Here is a 20054-nt window from a genome sequence, read left to right as displayed (position 1 = left end):
ATTGTAGCCTTGACCATGGCATTTGTTCACCGATATCCCTTTACTTTCAATCAGTTCAATTATTATAGGCACTTTGATCAGTCACATTCTTGAAGCCCAATAAAAAAATACTTAGCTTCCTATGTGGAAATTAAAAAGGATTATGAATGACTTTTTGGAAGTACTGTCAAAATGATTTAATTTAATAAATAAAAAATAGACATCAATGTCAGACAAGCGCATGGGCCCCCAGAGAAAGTATGTCCGGTATTCCAGTGGACTGATACTGATCGAAGGGTGGCCAGCCCAGCGGCCACTTTGAGAACTCTTAAGCCACGTTTCCATTGGCACTTTAATGTCAACCCAGGTTAGGCTAGCCTTGGTGGGCTAGCTCGAATTGCATTTCCACTACCTCCAGAAATGATAAATTATGTAATGTTGCTAGGTAGCCAATATCTGACTGTGCAGCTGTCTTCGATGATGTTGCTCGCTAGCAAAATGTTGAAGAATTTAATTCACCCTCACCATGCTGTAACTAACGTTACCCATACTCCCGCCAGTGTCAGCCATGTATTTGCTAATGTTAGCTAGCTAACTAATCTGTTAGTTAGCATAATTGCTAGTATAACAGGCTAGCTAGCTAAATTCCTACCTTTCTTGCCATGGTAATAGCTATTAGCTAGCTAGCTAACCAAGCAAACCAAACAACAGGTTTGATATGATGTAGCTACCTAGCTTTCAATGCGACCTGGCCAGCTAAAATTCCTGCTAGCTCATGTTAGCTAGCTAGCTAGCTAGTTAGCTTGTTTCAACTCTGATTTGCAAGCTAACTTTGGGTAGCTACTTAGCATTCAGGGGCTGACTGTTCTCATAAAAGTTTGTGTAGTGCAAAAATAAATGAAGGATCCAGATATGGCGGTAATTTGTGTCATGTTTGACTACAGCAGTATTGCTTGTCCATGTGCTAGCTAAAAGCAAAAAGCAACAGGCTAGCTGTGGTGTCAGCCTCCAGCAGTGGTTGGATAGCAACAACGTCATCAGCCCAAATTCTAATCGAGCTGGCACCAGTTGTGGAACTGGGCTGTATTGGCCTGGGATTCCCTCGATCCAGCTCAATTTTTGAGAATTCCATTCGAGCCAGCTCGAATTTGACCCTAATTTAGCCCTAATTTTAAGTGTCCGTGTAAATGGGAGTTTAGATAGAGCTTATATTGCCTGGGTTTGTTTACATAATATCTTGACTGAGTTTGTTTACATAATGTCTTGCCTGGGTTTGTTTTGTTGCCCCGACATTTTGATATTTCTTAAATACAAATCAAGTAAATGAGACTTACTGAGTCTGGCTTTAACATTATGGGTGTATTTGTATATTCACTCTGGCGTAACAGAGTGCACTCAGAGTGCACACTGGGGATTTATAAATTCAGAGCGTTGTTGTAGGGTTGATCTGACCGTTCTGACCTCACAATGGCAACCAAGCACCCAAACTAACTTGCTAAATTTGGCTAGCTTGCTAGCTATAGCTACTTCCAGACACAAATTAGAGAACACCCCACTCTGAACATTTTGCTCACCCTAGCAGAGCTGGTTAGAGTGTTTTCATGTTATCAAGAGAGTTAGTGAATGTACCTGTAAATGTGTTATGGCAACAATTGATACATTTTTTAGCCAATGTTTAGGCCTACTTACAACTGTCATAACAACCAAATTTAGGGAAGTTCATAAATTAATTAATTATTCTGTGCTCTTCACTGTCAAATCAGAGTGCTCTGATATTGCAGTAGATTAGGCCTACCAGGGTGAATTTACGAACACTGATTTTAAAAGTGAGGCATGTGGTATATCAGAAATTATGTTATAGAATTATTGTCAACCTATTGTCATATAATTATAAATAGCCTACACTTTATAAGGGTTTAATACCAATTTTCTTTAGCCTATAAATAGCCTCTAAAATATATGTAAACAGACTATAAATGTCTAAATGTTGTATGTGCTTGCCTTGACAAAAGTTACAATTCCGAACTATTAATTAAACCAAAAGAAAAACGTGTGCGTAAAGGTTTTGGGAACGTTTTGAAAACGCTGGACTGCAAAGACTAGAGAGGGTATTTTGTGTTCATTTACAGCTACATATGATGCGTAACAAAGCATCAGTCTTTCAGCATCCTGTGCGAATCCACAGAAAAACATGGGTAGTGTGTGCTTCGTACAGTCCTCGCAACCAAGCGCTTTGCTCTCCCAAAACTAAAAGCCTAACATCCCACCTCGCCATAACTTTCTCTCTATCAATAACTCCTCCCCGAAACCGAATTCAGTTCTGATTTTGCTAATGAAGTGGGCTTGATAGAGAAGTGGGATTGGGGCACGAGAGAGCGCGAGGGAGGGGGTCACGGGTGGATGGTAACCGCCGCTCTAACAGGTACGAGCAAATTACGCTATCAGAAAGGAATTATGTAGTTCCGCCTCAGCAACGGTTCCTAACATTTCATACTTAAACGTGACTGACAGGGTCGTAGTGAGAAGTAAGTATATAAGAGGGAGGGAGACTAGTGATTAAGCCACTATCGCTCAAGTCCTCCCTGCGTAATGTGGATCCGATGAAGTTAACTAAGCGCACTTTACATTTTATGCACCGGGTTATAGCAGTTTTTGTGTTTTCATTCTACTATTCATACTTATCAGACTAATATATATTGTTATTATCTCCTTTTTCATTGGATATCTAACATATTTTTTTCAAACGGGGATTTGCACTTTCACCAGGTAAGTTGTTGCATTCAAGTATACTGCTAGTCAAAATCATTTAGTCAAAGAATTATTCATATGCAAACCTATATTCTGTTATTAGATTCATTCGTTTTGGTTAACATTATGCATTTGAAGAAATTGTTTTAGAAGTAGTGTATTCTCTTTTCCCAATAAGCCAAAATACTATATGTGCACGTTGTAAGGTGCTTAATTGGTGTATCTTCCTAGATAAATCTGTGTTCTTTTTAGAGACAGTTGTAAGGCTGCTTTACAGCGTTGCTATTGTTGAAGCAGATCTGCGGATTTTACGTCAGGGGATGCACATGTAATGGGATGGCATGACTGAGAGCTTCAGTATTCACAGTTGCAATGAACTTGGTGTCGCTTTGTGACAGCAGAGCTGAATGTAAATAAAAAACTAGATAGCCTATAATGGCTAGACAACTTTATTTATGAGATGTGAAGTAAAGTTTCGTCAACTTTACTGATGAGAAGTAAAGTTTCATCAACTTTACTTTACTTATTATTACATTGTCATTACAATAGTGATAAAGTTAACAACTTACAATGTGCCTTTGATGATAATCAGCTTTTGTGTCTCTTGTGTTTTGAAGGAGATATGATACTCAGGAGAAGTCTCAACTTGCTGCCTATTTTATTACTTTGCTCCTCAGCGCTACCTCAAGGTAAATCTACTTATGCATAAAGTTTATTCGCCTTATCGTCATCATTATTCTATCCACTATTCAATTACATTTGTATTGATGAATACGTGTGATGTTTGTGTGGCTTTCGCAGATGCTGTAGGTTTTAGTGTAACTAGAAATAAAATAATAATAATAATAAGCATGAGTGAATATGATGCTGTCACTTTTGCTTGTGCATAAAAGCATCCCCAGTTAGGTAATAGCCAGGGCTCTCCAACACTGCTCTGTTCTTGGAGTGGTACTGTGCTGTAGGTTTTTTAGTTACAACTCTAATCTAGCACACCTGATTCTAATAATTTGCTGGTTGATAAGCTAAATCAAGTTAGTTACAACTGGGGTTGGAATGAAAACCTACAGGAGGGTTGCTCCCCGGGAACAGGGTTGGAGAGCTCTGTTATAGACCTCGTTAAAATCAGTTGATCAGATTTTCGTAAAGAATGCCATGCTGTTTCATCAAGCTAATTGGCTGTACACGTTCTCATCTCCTTACCTATCCCCTGTATGACTCATGGAAGATGGTGAGGTCATAATGGATGACGACACAACGTTTGACCTGTTTGATATTAGCGGTATCACACGCAAGACTCTGGGCGCCAAGCAATTCCGTGGCCAAGACACGGACAACCCTGCTTACCGCTTCATCCGCTTCGACCATTTGCCCTCAGTGAGCGCGCCCGTGCTCAAACAGATGCTTCTGCAAATCCAGAACAACGAGGGCTTCGTGTTCGTGGCCAGCATGCGCCAGGACCGTGGCTCGCGGGGAACCCTCATCGCATTGGAAGGCGCCAACGGCCAACGGCAGTTTGAAATCGTCTCCAACGGTCGTGCCAACACGCTGGACCTTGTCTACTGGGTGGACGGCTCTCAAAATGTTGTCTCCTTCGAGGATGTTGACCTGTCTGACTCGCAGTGGAAGAATATCACACTTCATGTTCATGGCGAAAATGCAAATCTGTTTGTGGGCTGCAGTCTCATCGACAGCTTCATCTTGGATGAGCCTTTCTACGAGCACCTGCAGGCAGAGGATAGCCGAATGTTCGTCGCCAAGGGATCCATCCGCGAAAACCATTTCAGGGTAAGAATTTCTCCTGTAGAATAAACCACTATACTATGCTATTCAACTCAAGCTTGGTTCCCAGTTGTTCCCAGTAGTAAAAAAAAAAAAATGTCGACTGTTCTTTTAGACTGTATTTTTATAAGGGAGAAATGTCCATTTTCCTTCTGCACTTTATTACTTGTGTGGTCTTCCGCAGGGTGTGCCTTTGTTAAAAATAAAAACCCTACTACACCATGCCCAAAAGTCCTAACCTACTCTTAGTATTAGTCATTATAAAGGTTTAAGAAGTTAATCAACCATATAGCATTACAAAGAAGTGAGCCATGTAATTATGAGAGAATATTCTTATTGACAGACTACACGGGCCTTTATGGTTTTACTGAGCCTGTCACTTCACGCTACACGACTCCAGACCATGTAGAAGCCAATGGCCCTCCCTTCGAGGAGGGTTCAAGGGTTCAACAAGGACCTACTGGAAATATGGCATGAAGTGCATCCAAAATGGCAATATTTTTTGGGGTCGAGAAAAGTAGTGCACTAAATATAGGGAAATGGATTCCATTTCAGGTCTATCCCCTTGAGTCATGAGAATGAGTCTAATGTTAACCGTTAAGAATAACTCATTCGGTATTAATTTACCTTGACATAGTAGCTCAAGGTAAGCGAATACCAAATTAGTTGTTCCGAACTGCTAGTCCAATGTGACACACAACTGTCCAAGTAGTCATTGATCAGTCTCTTGTCTTGTCAAACAGGGCTTACTGCAGAATGTTCGCTTCATGTTCGACACATCCGTGGATGATGTTCTGAGGAACAAAGGCTGTGAAGTCACTAAGGCTGGTAAGGGTTTTTGGCTAACTTTACTGTACTGGTTGTGTTCATTAAGCACCAAATGAAGGAAAAAAAAGTTTCAAACAGGGAGGGACTACCTGGACTTGTCCAATGAGAAAGGCTCATTTTTGTTTGCCATTGCAAAAAGTTTTAGAATGTTTTCCAATGCGTGCCCTAAGAACATGCCGCTGTAGTTTGAATAGACTGAATTCTACCAATTGGGGTGATATGGATATTTATTTCAAGGACATCATCTGGAAGACCGTCTAAAATCGTGCTGTATTGTGTTACAGCAATTATCATTCAGGCTGTGTTTACACAGAAAGCCCAATTCTGATATTAGCGGTATCACACGCAAAACTCTGGGCGCCAAGCAATTCTGCGGCTGAGACACAGACTACCCCACTACATCCACTTCGACCATTTACTCTCTGTGATCGCGCCCGTGCTCGAACAGATACTTCTGCAAATCCAGAACACAACGATGGCCAAAAGAGCTGATCTGATTGGTCGATTGACCAATTAGTCTAAAAAATATCAGAATTGGGGTGCCTGTGTAAACGCAGCCTTAGTAACCTTTTCCCAAACCGGTTTGTGCTGTACAGCAAACTTTGTCATCCAAAGTTTGTCACGACATTGACCATATAAATGGACAAGACAGCACAAACAGATCTAGGATTGACTGAAGCTAGCCCTTTTTGTGTATCTGTGGTATTGTTTTCATGCTTTGAATATTCTGATGATCCGACTTTAACTCGTCCTTCCTGACCTGCTCTGACCTCCTTTAAACTCCCTATTAAAGCTCCATCCAACGCAGATGTGACTGAACGATCCATCCTTCTGCCTCATAGGCTGCATCCCAAAGGGCACCCTATTCCCTAATAGTGCACAACATTAGGGTGCCATTTCAGATTGCAGCCACAGTCACATGCAACCTCTTACAGCTTTGGTCTTCTGCGTTTCATTTAGATAAAACCGTAACACATTTCCACAGCAGACTCCAACCACTTAAAAAGATGGAGTTCTTCTATATTTCCATTGTGTCTGGTTCCGCTATTCCATCAGTTTTTTTTCTTCGATCTTTAGTTTTAGTGGGTCACAGAAAGCTTGTAGATCTGATATGTAGAGATTTCTGACAGTATTACATCATGTTAGCGGAAACAGCTGTGTCAGTGTGGTTGCGTCAGGTCAACAAGTGTGTGTGTGTTTGTGTGTGTGTGTGTGTGTGTTTGTGTGTGTGTGTGTGTGTGTGTCTGCTGCGGTCATCAACACAAAAGGAGATACTGTACAGATGCTTACATTTATTTCCATTGGCAGTGGAAGAAATGCCTGGGGAAGAAAAATAGAGAAAGTAAAATGCTATGCTGGAAGGAATTAAGGGAGTCACCACCGCTTTGCCCTGCATACACACACACACACACACACACACACACACACACACACACACACACACACACACACACACACACACACACACACACACACACACACACACACACACACACACACACACACACACACACACACACACACACATAGTGAGGTCATGAATTGGCTGATGGGGTAGTAGCCTCTCTGCTTCTTTTGTTCACACTGGGCGTGGGGCCCTGTAATCCTCAGTAGGGGCTTTTGAGAAGATCCAGAAACCCCAGGGTGTGTGTGTGGGTGTGTGTGCTTGCGTGCGTGCGTGCGTGCATGCCAGAATTTGTGTGCTTGTAGCTCCATTGTTGACACAAGTACCATTCAATTCTACCTGAGTGAGCACATTTTATGTTATGTCACCAAGACTTCCCATTGAGTCACTGGAAAAAGTCTAGATGCTCCTACCAGCCAAGGTCTTACCCTGGCATCAGCCATATCTCTAACGCTAGCTCAAAAGTCACTCATAAAATCACACGTTTCATAGTCATACAAAACTGCCACGTTGTACAGTTAATGAGAAGCAGTTGAAATATTTTGTTTCTTCCCCTCTATCTCAGTCAAAAAGAGGAGAGGAAAGAATTGAAAGAGGAGGAAAAAGGAGTTGTGAACCAACCAGAATATCTCATCAGATATGTCCTAAAGTCACGCACACACAAACATTCACACACACACACACACACACACACACACACACACACACACACACACACACACACACACACACACACACACACACACACACACACACACACACACACACACACACACACACACACACACACACACACACACACACACACACACACACACACACACAGTCTTGTACAGTTAACCTTGTGGGGACACACAATTCAGTCCTATTCAAAATCCTATTTTCCCTAACCCCTAACAATAAACCCTAACCTGTACTCTTACCCTAACCTTAACCCAAAAACCAAACCTAAACCTAACCTTTGCTCCTAACCCTAACCCTTAACGTAAATCTAATTCTAACCTTAACCCTAAACCCCATAGAAATAGCATTTGACATCGTGGGGACAAACAAAATGTCCCAGTTGGTCATATTCTTGTTTGTTTACTATTCTTCGGAATAGTAACACTGTTATCTGTGACTGTTTTGTTTGTCTTCTGTAGTTTCTTAATCATTGTACCTAAACTGTATGTGTTAACATATGCAGGGCCCAGCTGTAAAATAGACCTTGGTCTCAGTCTGTGTTCCTTGTTGAAATAAAGGTAGAATAATAACTTGGGAGATTATTGTGGTTAAACGGGGCCAGCGTGACTGGGACCTAGCCTGATTTAGAGTCCCTAACCACCCATTCATCTCTGCTCAACTTCTACACCTGGCACACACACACATGCACACACAAACACACTTGGCTGGACACACTGCGTTCCTCAGGCCTTTCCTCACCAGGAACCCCAGTCTGGGACTCTGCTCTGGGGCCACTAATCTATCTGATGTTCGATCTGTCATTTTCTTATGCATTTATCAGAGTTTAAATAAATAAAAAGCAGTACAATATACTATTAAACAGATGTATGTTATATCTGTGGACAGTTTATCATGTTGTAGACCAGGTAATAGTCTGTCAAACACTTGAAGTGAGACCTCTGGGATCCACGAGAACCACAGGATTATGGGTGAGACAATGTGGATCATAGAATAACTAAGTATTGCTTAGTGATTGTAAACTGTAGGGACTGTTGAGGCAATGGGTATAACAAAAGCATTATCTTCGCTATGATACAAACACAAAGCATCCAACAAGTAGAGGGGAAAAACCCGGCCTGGTCCCACATCTGTTTTTGCTGTCCTGCCAATTCCTATGGTCATTTTGGCCTATCGTTGGGAATTCAGCACACACACACACACACACACACACACACACACACACACACACACACACACACACACACACACACACACACACACACACACACACACACACACACACACACACACACACACACACACACACACACACACACACACACACACACACACACACACACACACTAACAGCCCCCCAGGAGGAGTGAGACTGATGGATAAACAGACACTTCCCTTCCTGTCAAAAGCCAATCTCTCTCTCTCTCTCTCTCTCTCTCTCTCTCTCTCTCTCTCTCTCTCTCTCTCTCTCTCTCTCTCTCTCTCTCTCTCTCTCTCTCTCTCTCTCTCTCTCTCTCTCTCTCTCTCTCTCTCTCTCTCTCTCTCTCTCTCTCTCTCTCTCTCTCTCTCTCTCTCTCTCTCTCTCTCTCTCTCTCTCTCTCTCTCTCTCTCTCTCTCTCTCTCTCTCTCTCTCTCTCTCCGTCTCTCTCAGTTACTAGCTATGCCCTGGACTAGAGGTAGTGACAGATTATAGCTCTAGTCCAGGGCATTAGAGCACTGCATGCGCACATACCAACGGAGATGCAGAATATCATCCGTGCCACATGCTCATGCGCTTTGATATTTGCAGACCAGGTGGCCTCAGCAAGCATAATCTGCAGCTGGATGCTTCTTCTCCAGGCAGGCTCAATCAAACAAACGCTCAAAGTATTTGAAAGAAAAAAAATACCATTTGAGCCCAGGTCTGTGTTGGACTAGTGAGACAGAGCCATTCTCTTCCAAAGGAAGACTTGATGCAGGTCCAGCTGTCTGCCAGCCCAGCCCAGCCTGCTCATCCCACCCCATCAAACCACAGTTGAGCTCTGCTCCGTTTATAAAACAAACAACCACCCATCGTGCCCTGGCGCCCGCAGCAGAACGTCTCTGTGATTCACTCTGAGAGCGTCACCGTGAAACAATTTCCGAGCTTGGGCTTTTTGCAAAAATCCATCTCTATCTCCGACTCCTATCATTAAGGCCCACTGGGGCTGTGTGTGTCCCAAATGGCACCCTCTTCACTATATAGTGCACTACTTTGTACCAGAGCCCTATTGGCCCTAGGTGGGCTGAGGACACATGTTAAAAATAAAATGGAAGTGGATGATGAAACAAAACAGTGTGCTTTGCTTATGAGAACTCTACTAAGTGCCCTCCCTCTCCATTTTGAGTTCTCTTAGAACATTTTTATGTGCTTTTAAACCCCTCCATCCCAGCCTGCCCTCCTCAGTTTCTGTGTGCTGTCTGATGGTATAGTTGACAGAAGATCATCAGCCACCCGAGCCACGGCCCGTTCACCCCACGACCCGTTCACCCCGTGGCCCGTTCACCCCACGACCATCTAGAATGTGGAGACAGTACAGGTGCATCAAAGCTTGGACAGAGAGACTGTAAAAACAGCTTCCATCTCCAGGCCATCAGACTGTTAAATACTCCACTATGGCCAAGACCAAAGAGCTGTCAAAGGACACCAGAAACAAAATTGTAGACCTGCACCAGGCTGGGAAGACTGAATCTGCAATAGGTAAGCAGCTTGGTTTGAAGAAATCAACTGTGGGAGCAATTATTAGGGAATGGAAGACATACAAGACCACTGATAATCTCCCTCGATCTGGGGCTCCATGCAAGATCTCACCCCGTGGGGTCAAAATGATCACAAGAACAGTGATCAAAAATCCCAGAACCACACGGGGGGGACCTAGTGAATGACCTGCAGAGAGCTGGGACCAAAGTAACAAAGCCTACCATCAGTAACACACTACGCCGCCAGGGACTCAAATCCTGCAGTGTCAGACGTGTCCCCCTGCTTAACCTCTTGCTCCTACCTGACACGCAGGCGTCCCATCTAGACATCTGGAAATGCAAATGCGCTATGCTAAATGCTAATAGTACTAGTTAAAACTCAAACGTTCATTAAAATACACATGCAGGGTATTGAATTAAAGCTACACTTGTTGTGAATCCAGGCAACAAGTGAGATTTTTAAAATGCTTTTCGGCGAAAGCATGAGAAGCTATTATCTGATAGCATGTAACACCCCAAAGACCCACAGGGGACGTAAACAAAATAATTAGCATAGTCGTCGCTACACAAACCGCACAAATAAAATATAAAACATTCATTACCTTTGACCATCTTCTTTGTTGGCACTCCTAGATGTCCCATAATCACTATTGGGTCTTTTTTCCGATTAAATCGGTCCATATATAGCCTAGATATCGATCTATGAAGACTGTGTGATAAACGTAAAAAAATAGCGTCTTATAAAACGTAATTTTTTTAAATTAAAAAGTTGACGATAAACTTTCACAAAACACTTGAAATACTTTTGTAATGCAACTTTAGGTATTAGTAAACGTTAATAAGCGATCAAATTGATCACGAGGTGAAGTATATTCTTTAGCTGTCCGTCTGGAAATAATGTCAAATCTCAACCAAAATATCCGGTCGGAGACAAACTATCTGTTTGACCAAGAAACAAATAGTAGGCAAATGACAAGACTCTAGACAACGTGTGGAAGCTGTAGGTATTGCAACCTCAGCCCCATTAAATGTGGTTCACCTTTATCAATGGGTTCAAGTCGCGCATGGATATATTTTTCCATTTTCAGTGATCAGATTTTCCTGCACTTTTCGATGAAACGCATGTTCTGTTATAGTCAAGCCGTGATTTAACCAGTTTTATAAACGTCTGAGTGTTTTCTATCCACACATACTAATCATATGCATATACTATATTCCAGGCATGAGCAGCAGGGCGCTGAAATGTTGCGCGATTTTTAACAGAATGTTCGAAAAAGTAGGGGTAGGAGTAACAGGTTAAGCCAGTACATGTCCATGCCGGTCTGAAGTTTGCTAGAGAGCATTTGGATGATCCAGAAGAAGATTATGAGAATGTCATATGGTCAGATGAAACCAAAATATAACTTTTTGGTAAAAACTCAACTCGTCGTGTTTGGACGACAAAGAATGCTGAGTTGCATCCAAAGAACACCATACCTACTGTGAAGCATGGGGTGGAAATATCATGCTTTGGGGCTGTTTTTCTGCAAAGGGACCAGGACGACTGATCCGTGTAAAGGAAAGAATGAAGGGGGCCATGTATTGTGAGATTTTGAGTGAAAACCTCCTTCCATCAGCAAGGGCATTGAAGATGAAAGGTGGCTGGGTCTTTCAGCATGAAAATGATCCCAAACACACCGCCCGGCAAAGGAGTGACTTCGTAAGAAGCATTTCAAGGTCCTGGAGTGGCTAGCCAGTCTCCAGATCTCAACCCCATAGAAAATCTTTGGAGGAGTTGAAAGTCCGTTTTGCCCAGCAACAGCCCCAAAACATCACTGCTCTAGAGGAGATTTGCATGGAGGAATGGGCCACAATACCAGCAACAGTGTGTGAAAACCTTGTGAAGACTTACAATTTTTTTTTGACTTCTGTCATTGCCAACAAAGGGTATATAACAAACTATTGAGATAAACTTATGTTATTGACCAAATACTTATTTTCCACCATAATTTGCAAATAAATTCATTAAAAATCCTACAATGTGATTTTCTGGATTTTTTTTCTCATTTTGTCTGTCATAGTTGAAGTGTACCGATGATGAAAATTGCAGGCCTCTCTCATCTTTTTAAGTGGGAGAACTTGCACAATTGGTGGCTGACTAAATACTTTTTTGCCCCACTTTACACTGTATTCTAGTCAAGGCTCATCCTATATACTGTAAGTACTGCTGCTGAATAACTACTGCTATTCATATACTGGATATTATATAGTATTTATTTGGGGATGTGTGTGTATTGTTGTGTATTGTTAGATATTACTGCATTGTTGGAGTTAGAAATATAAGCATTTCATTACAATGGCGATAACATCTGCAAAATATGTGTACGAGACCAATAAAATTGAATTTGATTTGAGATGGAAGATTTCATTTCCTAAAGTCAAACATATGCAATCCCTCAATCTCCATGCTGTTTCTGCTCCATGGACATCTCCTTTAAGGACTCTGTATGGTGATCTTAAAGGAGAGGAAAATCATTCAGTTATGTAATGAAGTCCTTTCTGCTTTCCTCATCATCACACTCCTGCATCAGTAGTGTTCATCACATGTATTGTTCATCATATTCTGTATGTATTGATCAATTATTCATCCAATCTCCCTCTCTCTCTGTCCATCTGGAACCCTCTGTCCCCCTGTTAGACGAGGCCAATGTGGTGGTGAGTGAGAGCACAGATATGGAGGATGTGAGTACCTCCACAGCCATCACCACTAACTTCATCGGCCAAAAGACAGAGAAGCTGGGAGCAGATATGTGTGAACGATCCTGTGAGGAACTCAGCACCATGTTCCAGGAGCTCAAAGGACTGCGGGTTGTAGTGGGGAACCTCATAGACGGCCTGCAGAAAGTGGTATGTACAGTTGTCCTCCAATCAGGAAAGGGGAGTGGGCAAGAAAATAAGAAAATATTACATTATTTAAGCAACAAGGCCTGAAGGGGTGTGGTATATTGGCCGTATATCACAAATCCCAGAGGTGCATTATTGCTATTATAGACTGGTTACCAACTTAATTAGAACAGTAAAAATAAATGTTTTGTCATACCCGTGGTATACGGTCTGATGTACCACGGCTGTCACCCAATCAGCATTCAGGGTTCGAACCACCTAGTTTATAATATGTCTTTGATGTCTACTGTCAATACTGCTTTCTATGAAACCGGGTGTGTGATCAAATTAGTGTACTTAATGAACTGTGTGTGTGTGTTAGGAGTGACCGAGAAGATTAGGGGAAATTGGGAGTATGTGTAGGTCTTCTTTAGAGGTTAAGATGAGAGAACTGAGACTTTCTAGAGAGTTGCTGGTAAAGTGACCCAAATACCCTGTTTGAAGTCATGAAGCCAGGCATGCTAAAACTACTTTAGCAGCTGAGTTAAGTGTGTGAGTCAGAGTCAGATTGTGAGTCAGTGAGGCTGGGTTTTATTGGATGTAACATGTGGATATAGGAAGTGTTCCCTTGGCTGTGATTGGCTCCAGCTAGTGGCTCCTCTCCACTCTGATGTCTGGCTATGTTTAACCAGCCCATGTGCTTCCTTCTCCTTCCTCTTTGTTTGTGTGTGTATGTGTGTGCGCGCTTGTGTGCATGTGTGGGTGGGTGTGTGCGTGTGTGTGTGCGTGTGTTGGCGTGATCCATGGGAATCAACTCACTAACTGTTCACTGGGAGGAGAAGCCGTCATGGTCCCCAAGGCTCTTCCAGACCAAGTGGTGTCTCATAACCACTCATAACACTGCAGCTCACGGCACACTACCACCATCACACACACACACACACACACACACACACACACACACACACACACACACACACACACACACACACACACACACACACACACACACACACACACACACACACACACACACGCATACACACACACACACACACACTTAGGCTCTAGCTCATGTACTGCTGATAGTACCCCAGTGTTTCAGAAGCTCAGCCAGCAGGAATCCATTCAACTCTATGGTCAGAGGTTACAATGTGCAAATAGAACAACATTCCTTTAAATGTCTGCTTTCCCATCAACATTAGAGCAATGGAGTTCAGTAAATGCACACACACATACACACGCACGCACACACACGCACGCACACACACACACACACACACACACACACACACACACACACACACACACACACACACACACACACACACACACACACACACACACACACACACACACACACACACACACACACGCATACACACACACACACACACTTAGGCTCTAGCTCATGTACTGCTGATAGTACCCCAGTGTTTCAGAATCAGCCAGAGGAATCCATTCAACTCTATGGTCAGAGGTTACAATGTGCAAATAGAACAGCATTCCTTTAAATGTCTGCTTTCCCATCAACATTAGAGCAATGGAGTTCAGTAAATGCACACACACATACACATGTTCACACACACATACACACACACACACACACACACACACGCATACACACACTCACGCATACACACACACACACACACACTACGTACGCACGCACGCACGCACGCATGCACACACACACACACACACAAACTTTTACAACTTAATAAAGATGTGACCCTATTGCCCTCCTTGAAGTAGTTAGGCTGCGTTTATACAGGCAGCACATTTCTGATATTTTTCTCAATTATTGGCAAAAGAGCTGATCTGATTGGTCAAAAGACCACAAATTGGGTTAAAAAGATGCATATACAGTACTATACCTCCCTACATCTTTCCTCCATGTGGAGGGAGGTATGAAGTTATTCTATGTACCTTTGTTGTCAGATTTACATTTTTCCGTAGCGTTCTGTCTGTCTGTTTTTCTATCTTCGGACAGGGGATACATAAAGCTCCATACATCTTCCTTCAATATGGATGGAGTTATAGACATATCATATGTGCTTTTATTGTCCTTTTCTTTCTTTAGGGAGGTTTTTGACTGTAGGCTACTTCTCTCTATCTGGCTGTTGTTGTATACTCAGGCAGTAGTTTAAGACTGTAGACTATGTCTGTCTATCTGGCTGTTGTTGTATACTCAGGCAGTAGTTTAAGACTGTAGACTATGTCTGTCTATCTGGCTGTTGTTGTATACTCAGGCAGTAGTTTAAGACTGTAGACTATGTCTGTCTATCTGGCTGTTGTTGTATACTCAGGCAGTAGTTTAAGACTGTAGACTATGTCTGTCTATCTGGCTGTTGTTGTATACTCAGGCAGAAGTTTAAGACTGTAGACTATGTCTGTCTATCTGGCTGTTGTTGTATACTCAGGCAGTAGTTTAAGACTGTAGACTATGTCTGTCTATCTGGCTGTTGTTGTATACTCAGGCAGTAGTTTAAGACTGTAGACTATGTCTGTCTATCTGGCTGTTGTTGTATACTCAGGCAGTAGTTTAAGACTGTAGACTATGTCTGTCTATCTGGCTGTTGTTGTATACTCAGACAGAAGTTTAAGACTGTAGACTATGTCTGTCTATCTGGCTGTTGTTGTATACTCAGGCAGTAGTTTAAGACTGTAGACTATGTCTGTCTATCTGGCTGTTGTTGTATACTCAGTCAGAAGTTTAAGACTGTAGACTATTTGCATCTGTATCTTCACTCCTCAGACAGTGGAAAACAACGGTGATTAGTGATTAGTATTAGTGTCAGTGATGAGCTATGTGTCTGTCTGATTCCTCTCTCCAGACAGAGGAGAACACAGTAATGAAGGATGCTTTGGGGAAGATGAAGAACTCCAAGGAGAAACACATGTGTTGGCAGGACGGACGGCTGTTTGAAGATAAGGAGGACTGGGTGGTGGACAGCTGCACCACGTGTACCTGTCAGGTAGGAGACATACAGACCACCTTAAATGGAGAGACATGAGAGACATCGAATGTGCTAAGGGGATATGGTTATTCATAGAATGATAGATTTTGTTGGTTGATTGATGTATTGATCCCAAATGAATCAGTGTCCTACACCTTTTAAAGGTGCCCAGCTCCTATGGACTTACAAAACACTAATTCATACGTAGGTCTGATCACCTATCACTTGATAGCAACTAATGTCAAAAAGTTTTTTTTCTCATTACAGGACTCAAAGATCGTGTGTCACCAAATCACTTGTCCTCCTGTGGCCTGTGCTAGCCCCTCTTTCATCGACGGAGAATGTTGCCCTGTGTGTCTGTGTAAGTAGTCACCCATTCTACACAACATTCTATTGTTAAAGCCGCATTCTGTCATTTCAACAGCCCAACCCTGCCCATGACCATTGAACAGCAGGAAAAATAGCAGAATGTGGCCCAAAAAAATATTTACAAATTGCAGACCACACCTTTAATGACTGTTTAAGTAAGCTTTACAGGAGTAATCGCAATTACAAAACATACTGAAGTGAAAACTAGACTCCTGTGCACTGTAAAAACAATGGCATCAGATTGACCAATAAACAACTACTGTAACACGCATTCTCTCACACACACACACCTTGCTTCATTTCACATTTGGCTGAAGTCCTTTCTAGATACAACGCCTCCGATGCCAGATCTGAGTACTGTAGAAACAACGTTACCATGCATATTATGCTTTAATAATATAGCAGTGTTATTGTTGTAAACCGGATGGTCTGTAAAGGGACGACCACATGTTTTATGGTTCTACATGAAACCAGTGGTACTACAGGCTGCAATGCCTTCATACTCTGAAATGGTCACTGTGGACTTAGAACCATGATATAAAACCTACAAATCAAAGCAGACTGCTGGCCAGAGCTTTGTTTCTCTGCAGCTTTTGAATCCGTTCCAAGCTCAAACAATGCGAGAGACTGTAGAGGAGAGAGAGGGTGTGGTGGGGAAAAGATGCAATAATACGATGAGTTGACTTCATTTTAGAAAGATAGCACGTTTATTTTGACGTTTCCATTTATTTTACATTTTATTGAATTGGGGGGGAAAGATCACCTGAGAGCTTATTTTGTAATAAAAAATATTTAAAAAATAAAGCCTTTTTCCAAGGAAGTGGGTTTTCAATATCAGAGCCAGAATAAAACATGATTTGTCAATAACCCCTTGTGTGTTTCTATTTCCTCCAGCTAAGGACAGTGAGGACGGCTGGTCCCCCTGGTCGGAGTGGACAGAGTGTACTGTCACCTGTGGGACAGGTACTCAACAGAGGGGACGCTCATGTGATGCCACCAGTAACACCTGCTCCGGACCATCCATCCAGACCAGGAAATGCAGCCTGGGAAAATGTGACAGCCGAGGTGAGTCTCAAAGTCTCTGCTGCAGTCCACTTTGTGTGAACCTACCTTGTTGTTTGCTGAACTCTATTGATTAGACACTATTGGTTTTCTTGTTTTATTCTAATGTGTGTTGCGATTTTAAATGCACTTTAAATAAAGTTTGATTTGACTTGATTTGATTAGACCAACAAAGGACCTATGGGTGATTACGATGGTATCTCTGCTTGCTCCCAACTCATACCATTACCACTGACTAAGTTAGAGTAGTTTTAGCACAAACCAAAACAGCATCATAATATGTTTACAGACAGGAAATAGGTGATGGGCCATAGCAAGCTATCCGATTTAGATTTCAACGAGTGAGGAGCAATCTCTGACGAGGGAGGAGCTGTTTTTTAAATTATATTTATTTCTTCTTAACACAGTTCTATTTTTGTTGTCAATTCTTGCATATTTTTTCTAAATACTATTATGTTCGCTGGCTGGACACACTAACGCCGCAGAGTGCTAATCTGTAAACCAATCACAACTCGTGTACTATCCATGGTATTATCTCTGCTAATCACATCTGCCAATCATGTTATCCGTACCTAACTTAGTAAAAAGCTGGTGACATCTAGAGAGAGATCGCCATCAACTGCTATCAGGTGAAGTATTTTTATTTTATTTGTACTTATTTAGTTAGAGAAACGTGATACCATCAATGCAAGCTGTAAAATGACTCCCAATTTAGAGCACAGCAACCTTAGTAATCTAGCTAGCTTGCTAGTTAGCTACAGTAGCTCGTTACAACAAGTAGATATGTTTCTAGCTCGCAGGAGCAGATTGCTTTATCACTAGCTAGCATGTCATTCCGCAATCAGTTTATTCCCAGTAATAATTGAAGACTACAAAAATCTATAGGACAAGTATTGAAATCTAATACAGTCATCAAGGCACCCACTCATTTCATTCATACTGACAAATAAGAAATGTCACATTATCCTTGTCAATAGTTGGAGTAGGATGATTGCAGAGCACCCTTCCTCAGACTGTCAGTAAGTTCATTTTCTAGCTGACAAACTACATTTCTTTACTGTGATGTCTCTCACGTTTGTCTCCCATGATCTAATTCAGCTCTCCTGTGTCCTGCTCTTAGAGATCGATCAAGTGCTATTCACCAAGCATTGGCTGATTCACTCACCTATGAGGAGAACCATCAAACTGCACTTTGAACTAGCTGTTTGAACACTATTTAGGCATTGGGATCGCATATGCATTTGCCTGTTTTATCATACACAGTCTAGTGCATTTTAGAGTTGAAGAACACCCACTACAGATACACATGCTTGTTAGAGCATCTTCATTCATTATTGTCTCTCCCTTTTATCTCCCATAATCTATTCACCAAGTCCTGCAGTTTGAACTCGCCCTGATGTCACTATTTAGACATTGAGGTCAAAAATTCATATGACTGTTGTCTTTCTTTTGTGTGTTTTGTCTTACACAATCGAGTGCAGTTTAGAGTTGAAGAACACCCACTACAGATACACATGCTTGTTTGAGCATCTCAAAGACTAAATTCAATGTAGAATCAGTTTAAGAGGTGAAGAACAGATCACTTTACTATTGTACCATGCAGTGGGGAGAATTCTATTGTCCCAGTCAGGAGCCCAGGCTTTTGACATAGATGGTAGAGTTCTCGTCTCTGGACCACACAAGCTTTAGATTGCATTCTGCTAAGGCAATTGTCTCTCTCTACAGCTGTCAGCTACATATGGTGACCAGGGTGTGATCCTTTCGATACGCCTAGAGGACCTGGGCACACAAATACTCTTAGAGAGAAAGGGGAATACTGAATCATGTGTTGATGACAGTTCTACAGTGTCCATCAGAGGTCCAGGCTATTGGCATAGAGAGTAAAGGACTGCACCATTGTAAGATTGTGCCCTCCACGGCACTTGATATACATTGATTGGTAGGTTACACTATATTTAGACACTTTAAATACTGCCTGAGACACCTTTGATATTTGTCTCCGTACTCAATAAATGGTGAAACACTATTTGTTGATTGTGTTCTTTGTTCGAATGTATATGCATGAAACGTACATGATGGAAAACATACAGTTGAAGTCGGAAGTTTACATACACCTTAGTCAAATACATTTAAACTGAGTTTTTCACAATTCTTGACATTTAATCCTTGTAAAAATGTCCTGTCTTAGGTCAGTTAGGATCACCACTTTATTTTAAGGGTGTGAAATGTCAGAATAATAGTAGAGTAGAATGACTTATTTAAGCTTTTATTTCTTTCATCACATTCCCAGTGGGTCAGAAGTTTACATACACTCAATTAGTATTTGGTAGCATTGCCTTTAAATTGTTTAACTTGGGTCAAACGTTTCAGGTAGCCTTCCACAAGCTTCCCATAATAAGTTGGGTGAATTTTGGCCCACTCCTCCTGACAGAGCTGGTGTAACTGAGTCAGGTTTGTAGGCCTCCTTGCTCGCACACGCTTTTTCAGTTCTGCCCACACATTTTCTATAGGATTCTGGTCAGGGCTTTATGATGGCCACTCCAATACTTTGACTTTGTTGTCCTTAAGCCATTAAGCCACAACTTTGGAAGTATGCTTGGGGTCATTCGTGAATTAACATCCTGACTGATTTAACATAACACTGATGTCTTGAGATGTTGCTT

At 41.9% G+C, this 20054-nt stretch overlaps 1 protein-coding gene across 7 annotated transcripts in view; it reads left to right on the top strand.

The window, feature by feature from the left end:
• Positions 1–2325: 2325 nt before the first annotated feature.
• LOC118402797 (thrombospondin-2) overlaps positions 2326–20054 on the top strand; it is a 35727-nt gene continuing 17998 nt past the window's right edge. For 2 of the 7 annotated variants that reach the window (XM_052477924.1, XM_035801058.2), the window contains exons 1-8: positions 2329–2401; positions 3345–3416; positions 3953–4512; positions 5250–5334; positions 12816–13024; positions 15838–15978; positions 16228–16321; positions 17224–17394. In XM_052477924.1, coding sequence (XP_052333884.1) covers positions 2380–2401; positions 3345–3416; positions 3953–4512; positions 5250–5334; positions 12816–13024; positions 15838–15978; positions 16228–16321; positions 17224–17394 — 1354 coding nt within the window. In that variant the 5' untranslated portion in view covers positions 2329–2379. Of the gene's footprint in view, positions 2402–2435; positions 2505–2524; positions 2746–3114; positions 3137–3344; positions 3417–3952; positions 4513–5249; positions 5335–12815; positions 13025–15837; positions 15979–16227; positions 16322–17223; positions 17395–20054 lie in introns of those variants that run through there. The other 5 variants (XM_052477926.1, XM_052477925.1, XM_052477923.1 and 2 more) reach the window with 5 other exon arrangements.

Source organism: Oncorhynchus keta, chromosome 24 (assembly GCF_023373465.1).
Source record: "Oncorhynchus keta strain PuntledgeMale-10-30-2019 chromosome 24, Oket_V2, whole genome shotgun sequence".
Lineage (NCBI taxonomy): Eukaryota > Metazoa > Chordata > Actinopteri > Salmoniformes > Salmonidae > Oncorhynchus > Oncorhynchus keta.
This window is presented reverse-complemented; position numbering and strand designations above follow the sequence as displayed.